The sequence below is a fragment of the Chrysochloris asiatica genome, unplaced genomic scaffold (assembly GCF_000296735.1).
Source record: "Chrysochloris asiatica unplaced genomic scaffold, ChrAsi1.0 scaffold00003, whole genome shotgun sequence".
Classification (NCBI taxonomy): domain Eukaryota; kingdom Metazoa; phylum Chordata; class Mammalia; order Afrosoricida; family Chrysochloridae; genus Chrysochloris; species Chrysochloris asiatica.
The window spans coordinates 52,040,899-52,049,724 of record NW_006408521.1 but is presented as its reverse complement, the minus strand read 5'-3'; the positions used below and the strand labels follow the sequence as shown (position 1 = coordinate 52,049,724).

The 8,826-nt window shown below is 46.5% G+C and overlaps 1 protein-coding gene across 3 annotated transcripts in view; it reads left to right on the top strand.

Moving 5' to 3' along the window:
* ATE1 (arginyltransferase 1) overlaps positions 1 to 8,826 on the top strand; it is a 153,104-nt gene that overhangs the window by 4,277 nt on the left and 140,001 nt on the right. For all 3 annotated transcript variants that reach the window (XM_006831419.1, XM_006831417.1, XM_006831418.1), the window contains exons 2-3: positions 694 to 757; positions 3,811 to 3,873. In XM_006831419.1, coding sequence (XP_006831482.1) covers positions 694 to 757; positions 3,811 to 3,873 — 127 coding nt within the window. The remainder of the gene's footprint in view (positions 1 to 693; positions 758 to 3,810; positions 3,874 to 8,826) is intronic.

Genomic DNA, 8,826 nt, shown 5'->3' with positions numbered 1-8,826 from the left:
TTCATAACCACTGTGCTACCAGAGACTCGATAACACTTAACAGCAACAACATTAATTCCTCTGATTTTCACACCATCTTTGCAACACTTGCATTTGTTGTTGTTATTAAGTGCCATCTGGTGAGCTTGAACCACCGACCTTGCATAGATATGTGAAAATCAGAAGAATTAATGTTGTTGCTGTTAAGTGTTGTCGAGTTGTTTTTGACTCCTACCAACCAGTACAGGGTTTCCAAGGAGTGGCTGGCGGGTTTGAACTGCCGACCTTAAGGTTAGCATTCCTATGCTTATTCTACCAGAACTGCAGAAGGATTAATAATGCATGAAAACCATTTGCCTTCCAGTCCTTCTGTAGAGAACAGAGAGATCATTGGGGGCATCATGAAGGTTTAAAGGTGACCTGTAGTCGGATCTCAGCGGGGACCGACATTTTTGATGTCTTTGAGACTAGTGAGTATTCCTCGGCTAAATGTAATCATGTTGCTGTATTTGAATCATTAAATAAAATAAACATGCTTTATTATTCTCTGGTACTGTGAATTATGTCACGCTGTCCACGTGTGAAGTAAGCGCAAACTGGAATTTCTCTAATGTCAGTGTTCTAGTCCCTGAATATTTGCATTTCATAAAATACTTTGAGTTTAGAAGAGAGAAAAGCCGGACCTGCCGTAACGCCCCTGCACTTGTTTTTCAGGCATGTGGGCGCATTCGTTGACGGTGCAGGACTACCAGGCTCTTATAGACCGAGGATGGCGACGGTAATGCTCCTTTGTACAAATCCTTGCTGCCTCTTCTTGCCCCTGAGAAACCATCTGCCTTTCAAATGTTTGTTCTTTTTCCAGAGTTCAGGACGGTGCTATAAACATATATAGATTCCAGGAGAATTAATATGCATGAAAAACTATAAAACAGAATGTGTTAGTGATTTTCTTATCTATCTCTTAAAAAAGCAGAATGTTTGGGAAGAAGGTTTTCAGTATGCAGAGGAGTAGAGCATGTGCTATACTGACCCTCACATGCCACCTTTCCGCCTCTCTAGCTAGCAGCATTTGGCCAGGCTTGGTGCCAGGTCGGTTCTCCTTGCTCTCCTCTCTTCCCGCTCTAAAGAACCTTTAGAACAAATTCCAGGCACCATTATCAACACTCCTTAATAAGTATTTGGGGACACAGTTGATCCTTCACATTCCACCAAATTCATGTTCTTCTCAAAGGCACCCTATCATCTTAACTCCAAGTTTAAAATCTCACTTCTAAATCATCTAAATCAAATGTGCACGAAACTTTAGTCATTTTCAGTCCCAGGTCAGAATTCCTTTTCATCTGTGAACCTGTGAAATCTGCTTCCAAAGTACAATGGTGGGGCCAGGTACAAGGTCAACATGCCATTACTAATGGGGAAAACTGGAGGAACAGCGGGCACCAAGCGTGCCCCAAGCCCAACACCTAAACACCTTAGCTCTCAAGTCCTTTGCTTTCGGAGACCACTTGGGCTGTGGCCCTGCTCTCCAACTTAACACTTCTGGATTCTGGTTGAAGTACTGTTTCGTTTCGGTTTTTGGTTTTAACACAACTGTAAGACCTTATCATAGCTTATGAAGTGAATAATTTCTTTACGTCCCACCTTGTCCCCTGTTACTTCTCTCTTAAAACCAAACACACTGTCATAGAGTCAATCCCGACTCATCGCCATCCCGTGTAGCGTTTCCAATACTGTACATCTTTATGAGAACAGAAAGCTCCATCTTTCCCCTGAGGAGCGGCTGGTGGGTTTGAACTGCCAACTTTGCAGTGGGCAGTTCAGTTCTTATCCTACAGCTCCATCATCTGTTCATTAAATTTTCCCAAAGGCCTTCTTTCTTTCTGCTTCTGTAAGCAGTACTGAGTAACCAGTGCCTAAAACTCTTGAAGACATGGGGTTGAGCATAGCAATGAAACTTCACAGCTCTCTTTAAACTTCATCTACAAGGCAGGTTATCAATACGATGTTGAATACCCTTTTTTTTTTTTCAGTTTTGTGACTTGAGTGATAGTTTACATGGGAGATAATCAGTTTTGTGGGGTTTTTTAGTGCTTTATTGTAAATTATGTGATCGTTTGCATGGGAGAACATTAGCTTCACATTGATCCCGTCATGTATCGTTTCCTTGCCCTGGTTACAATCCCCTCCATGCATCATCCACCAACCAAAGGGTATACCCTTCAAGCCTGCCCCCTGATCATCCGCACACAGCTCCTCTTCCTCTCTGGGTCCAAAGTCCCCAGCTGCTCCATCTCTCCACGTCATCGTCTCTGCCTTCATCCCTGGCATCACTGCTTCTCTGGGTAGGGTTCCGTTCTCTGCTCTTCTTCCTAGATGGTCTCAGGGACCTCCGCTCCTAGACTGCAAAGTTAATCACTCCCCTCCCTTTGCTACAAAACATCTACCTTTACATTTCCAACCTTTACAATCAGTCCTGATAACAATTATTCATTATTGTATCACAAGAGACCTATCCGCATCTTCTTTCATCAGCCCTGCCTAGACAGAATGGATACTACTCAGTGGAGATTCTACCTTCCTCCACACCCGAGATCATCAGTTTTCTACTCATCATTTCATTGCAATCATTACAGTCTCCTCAGTGCATCATCATTCAACAGTATTTGTTTCTGCTTCTGTTTCCTCTGTTTTTGTTTTTTGCTTTTTTGGTAGGGGGGATGTACACAGAAACACTCAGGAATATATGATCATTTAGACAACCACAGGGCACATTCTGCAAGCCTGCCTCCTGGCTGCCAACACCCAGCCTTTCTCTTACCATGAGAATGCCTCAGTCTTTTTCTCCTCCCACTCCCCTCTGTTTTCCATCTCATCAGATGTCACCAGTACTCACCCCGGCTACTGTAGCCAGAAGCCTGGAAGATCTCTGCCCTCATCCCACCTGCAGTACAGTAAATGATTTAATATGACCCTTTTAACCATAGTCTTTACGACTCTTACACAATGTTTGCAAAGGAGCTCTGGTAGTGTAGTGGTTACGAATTGGGCTGTTACTCTTAAGGTAAGCAGTGCGAAACTACCAGCGGTTCCATGGGGGGAAGATGAGACTCTCTGCTCCTGTAAAGATTCACAGACTTGGAAACGTATGCAGGGTCACTATGAGTCAGAACTGACTCCACAACATGTGACCACCATGTAAATAAGGTGTTTGTGGTCCATCAAGGGGATTGGGCAGCTTGCTGCTAATGCAAATAAGGTACATGGAACCCTTAAAGGGGTGCTGTTGTTGTTGTCAGGTGCCATTGAGTCACAGACTCATATCGATCTTAATGCACAACAGAAGATTCATTGCCAGGTCCTGCACCAACCTCATAATCACTGCTACGCTGAGCACATTGTTGCTGTCACTGTGCCAATCCATCACCTGGGAGGGCTTCTTCTGTTTCGTTGACCCTACACTTTACCAAGCATGATGTTCTTCTCCAGGGACTGGTCCCTCCTGATAGCAAGTCCAAAGTATGAGAGATGAAGTCTGGTCATCCGGGCTTCTAAGGAGCACAGATTTGTTGGTTCTTCTGGCAGTCTGTGGTACTTTTAATATTCTCCTCCAACATCATAACTCAAATGCATCAATTTCTCTATGGGCTTCTTTATTCAAATTGTCCAACTTTCTGATGCATATGAGGTCATTGAGTCAAAGGACTTTGTCTACTATGATAGGGAACATTTTTTTAAGGCAGAGGGGAGCCATTGAAGGAGAAAAATTGGATGTTGGTACTTGTGAAAACAAAATGTGTATGAAATTAACGAAATGGTTTTATTTTGTTTCAGAAGCGGGAAATATGTGTATAAGCCTGTTATGAATCAAACATGCTGTCCTCAGTACACAATAAGGTAAGAATATGGAGTTTTAATTACTAGCATATATAATATGAAGATCAGACATTTTTTCATAGACTCTTGTTTTCCTTTATTTCTATTCTAGATACACATTCTTTACTAGGAAAAGTAAACGTGTTAAGTGTCTTTTCTACAAACTGATGCTATATTTATACTTTGATTGATAGCTTTCAGTAATATTGTTTATTTGGTTTAGATATAAATATGACTTGAAAAAACATCCCCATTTAACAGTGTAGTTAGTGGATTATCATGAAATATTGGGAAAATATTGGTCAACATTTAAATTACTTTTAGATGTCATTTTTTTAAACAATAGTTAGCTTAGGGTTTTCCACATTGTAGTGTATTGTTTGACCCCAGGCAATATTACAGGAGCCTATCAGTGATTCAGGCTGCTATCCTCAGGGTCAGCAGTTCGAAACTACCAGCTGTTCCTTGGGAGAAAGATGAGGCTTTCTGCTCACGTAAAGATTTACAGCCTCGGAAACCCTGTACAGAGTCACTATGAGTCGGAACTGACTCCATGGCACATAACAACAACAACAACATCAATGATTTGGAGTCTGGGTATAGCTCTGTGGGATAAGCACTGGTCTGTTAATCGCAAGGTCGGTGGTTCAAACCCACCAGCCACTCCTTGGAAACTCTATACTATGTCGCTATGAATTGTAACAGATCTACAGCACTTAACAAAATCAGTGAGTTGGTAGGAAGAGGAAAATACTTGAACTTCATCTGCTTTCTATACTCAGAGTCTAGTTTTCTTAAAAGGAAAGCTTAAACTGAAATCTGTTTCCCTACTGTTTTCTTTACTTGGTAAAGTGGAGGGTCGTAGAAAAAGAGGAAAATCCCCAATGAGATGAATCAGCACAGTGGCAGCAGCAGTGGGCTCAGGTGTAGCAATGACTGAGGTTGGCACAGGGCCGGGCAGTGTTTTGTTCTTTTGTGCATAGGGTCACTATGAATCGGTATCAACTTGATGGCATCTAACACCAGCAACTCGGCCTAAGATGACTATGTGAGTTTCCCATTACTAGGTTCAGATGAGTCAAGTGTTGTGTAGAAATCCTTTTTCTCATGGAGCCTCTGACCTACTCTCATCTGTTGAGTCTGCTCCTCCACCTGAGCTGTTCACTGCCCTGTTGGGGATTCTCTTGGTCTCTAGCTGGTCCCCATCTCTGGTGTCCTCTGTCTTTCTTGGTTTGAGTGAAGCACATCTGATGGCTTCTTGAGAAAACACGCATGGGGGAGAGGTCAGTGTTTTGAGACTTTGCATATCTGAAAGTCTGTTAATTCAGTGCAAAAACACTGAGTGCAGCCACCCTTCCCTCAGCCCTCTCTACTCAACAGGATTTGACAGTTCATTGCAGTGGCCACACAGAACTCAGCCACCGGGCTCACAGTTAATGGGGTTTGTTAGGGGAGCCAACAGGTTATAATTCCAAGTCAAAAATGTTCAGGGCACTCTTGTCCAGTCCGGATGGCCTCTCCTCAGCTGTGCCCACAGGCAGGCCGCTCTCTGCCTGGCCAGTGCTACAAAGCTCTTTTCGGGGCTGCTTATAAATGCCCACAGGACACATCTCAGCCTGGGACGCCTCCCTCCCTTCTTCATCTACAGCCAAACCTCAGGACCCCGGTGAGGGTGGGGGCAGCGAATTAAAGATGCTGAATTTGTGGCCAGTCTTCATTATAGATCTGGCTATGCAGTGTGGAAATGGGGATTGTCTTCCTGGTGCTGGATTTGCTGGAAGGATGGATCTCTGCCCTGGAGTCCCCGCTTCAGGATTGGACCTCCTCTTCCTCCAAACATTGTAGCGAGACCCCAGTGTGGAGCCTCTCTGGTGCCTGGTTCCAGGGTGGGGCACCAGCACCTGTGAGGCCTGGGTGCCAAGAGCAAGCCCACAGAACGCCTGGACTTACCTTACGGTGTGCCGCGAAAGGCTCAGGTAGACCTGGATCAAGTCAAAAAGTCTGGGGACCCCCAAAAGTCTGAGTTCAAGCACCCATGTGCTGCCTGAGCCAGGCCAGCTGCTGCCCCCAGTGAGGAAGGGGCCCCCATTGGACTCTGTCTTTGGCTCGGGGCATGGCAGGACCCTGCTTGACATTCCTCTAGGGAAGCATTGGCAGAGCAGCCTGAGGTCGGAGACAGAGATTCCTGACGTTACTGAAGGAGGAGAGCCAGAGCAGAGCTGGTGGCCTGGCCGTGCCGGCAGACCCCTTGGTGGAGGCTCTGCTGGGAAGCCCCCTCTGCCTGTTCCTGCTCCACAGCGAGGACGTGGTCCAGGTGTACATGCTTTTCCTGGCCAGGAAGGAGCAGCACCAGGTGGCCTGCGGCTCCTAGAGATTGCGGAGTGCCAGGAGACAGCTGGGAACTGGTAGATGCCTGGAATGACATTCCTGTGACCATGAAGAGGCTGGGCGTGGCCACACTCAGCCCCCTATAGTCCTTCCATTGTAGGAAAAGGAACCCACCAATGCCTTCCTCTGCCCCGAGCCCGAAACTTCCCTAAGGAGGTCCAGCAGAAGCCTCAGAGCCTCCCTTCAGGTACAAGCACCTATTGAGACCAGCAGAGCCTCCCCTCAGACATGAGCACCTGTTGAGACCAGCAGAGCCTCCCCTCAGACACGAGCACCTATTGAGACCAGTAGAACCTCCCCTCAGACACGGGCACCTATGCAGATTAAGTTCAGTGGAGATGCTGTCATCAGAGAAAAGCTTGTCAGCGGACCAGGCCTGAATCTGGTTTGCAAATTACTGCCGGAAATTAAAAGCTCTACTCCAGCCCAGGAAGCCAGCCCCAGGGACCACAGCTGAAGACCCCGAGATCTGTGAGAGGGGTCCAGACCCTCCACATCCCTCAGGGAACCCTCAAGCTGACACTGATTGTGTGGACATGCCTCAGTGTTTAGGGCCTGAGGAAAGGGCCTTCCTTAATCCCTGGAGGCCTCTCAAGGACTATCAGCACTTCCGGCACCTGCCTTGAGCTTTCCAGGATACAAGATGTTTTCAAAGCTCCCACCTCCCAGGATCTTGCAGGATGGAGAGATGTACCAGGAAGAGCAAGGCCAAGGTACCACCACCTTCACTGCCATCTGCCCTGGCCCTGCCCTCTGGCTGCTGGCAACAACATGGTGGGGCCATCCCAGGATGCCGCAGGATTGTGGCTCATGTCACTTGCACTGGTGCCCCCCAGGGAAGCCTACTTCCAAACTGCTCAGTTAACCCACAGCCAGGCGCTGGGCTTCCCCATGCCCTGTCTAGATGCTGCCGTGGTGGGACTCTCCAGAGTAGCTATCTGGAGAAGGGTCCAGGTACCAGTGCTGACACATGGCGCTATAGGCAGAGAGAGAGCTTCCTGGCGGCCAGTCCCTGGTGCTACCTCCAGAATTCATTCCTCCCCAAAGCCAATGACCAGTGCAGGCCATGGCCTTCTTGCATGGCCCCGTGTCCAGTTTGGAGCTGAGCCAGTCCCTGCCCTCAAGCCAGGTGCACGGGCCTGTTGCTTAGGTCTCCAGTGCTGCCTACTTGGGGGCTCAGGTGCTCTTTGAATTTTCAGGGGGCAGCCTGGGCTCAGCTGTTCCTCAGAAGACGGTCAGCACTCCAGGAGGAGCAGGTGTCGAAGACAACAAGCTGTAGAGCTGTATTCGTAGTCAAAGGAGGAGTTGCCGGGTTCCTTGAAGATGGGAATTCTCTTGAGAAACACTGAGGGTTTCTTGTGTAGGGCTAAGTTGGAGTAGCTTGGTATCGGTGGCAGTATTTGAAAGTGTTCATGAAATTAGAAGTCGAAGTGGGTTTGTTTCCACCGGTATAGTGACAGACCTGAAAATCCAGCTCTGGGAACCTGAGCTGTGCAGTTCTTGTCTTTCTAGAGAGAGGGGAAGGTTTCTACTGCTCGCCACATTGCCACCTACCCTGTGACATAGGCAAACCTTCACCACCACGTTTTCTTTCTTGTTGGCAATGTTTTGCCATTTCTATGTTTGTGGGTGTTTTGCTTTTGAAAGCCATAGGCAGTGTGGTGATGGCCCAGATGGGGTAGGATAAGGAGAATTTCCACGTAAGGGTGTGATTCATTGTGTTTGCAGTTAAAGTGCCCATTTTCACTGAATTAAAGTATTAATGTTTTGAAAGAAAGAAAGAAAGAAAGAAAAAAAACCTCAACCTGAAGGCACTGGGGTCTAGCGCTCCCAGTTAAGTGCCTGAAGGCACCCCATTCTGCAAGCAGGCCTCCTGCCCAAGTCCCTTAGCTGTCTTTGCTCCGTGGGCTGGAAAGCCCCCCATGCTGTCTGTCTCTTGCTCTGGCTCTTAGTTCTGCTGCTGCTGCTCCTCTGCCCCTCCTCCAGTGTCACAGCTTTCTGTCCCTGGGTCAAGGAGGTTCATTGCTCAGGGATCTTGGGGTCCGGAGGAAAGCGCTTCACTCGTAGCTCTTCTTGTAGTGAAAGCTCCCTTCCTGCTTTTGAGATGGCTGGTTTCAAACCCACAGCATTGCAGCATCGACCAGTCCGCTCATTAGAGTTCCAACATTCCTGTCAACAGTCACTCACACGTGAACCATGTAGTCCATCAGCATCTTTTCCGAGCCTTGTCTTTGGGTGGGAGTTTTCAAAGACTTTGGCAAGAAGACACATGAAATCACTCACGGCACTGCAAGAAGTGTTGACTGGAAATGATTTTCCATCGGAATTTTGCAGGCTTTGCGCCATTGTCTTAACTACAGTTGAAAAGTCCTTTCTTTTCTTTTTTTTTAAAATCTTAATAACATTTTATTTTATCTAATAGATCCAAAATATTATCATTTCAACATGTACTCTATATAAAAGAAGGTTTTAGTGATGACATATTTTACATTCTTTATTTTGAAGTAAACTTTTTTTTTTTTTTTTTAATGTTTTATTGTGAATTATATGATAGTTTACATGGGAGAACTTTAGTTTTACATTCAT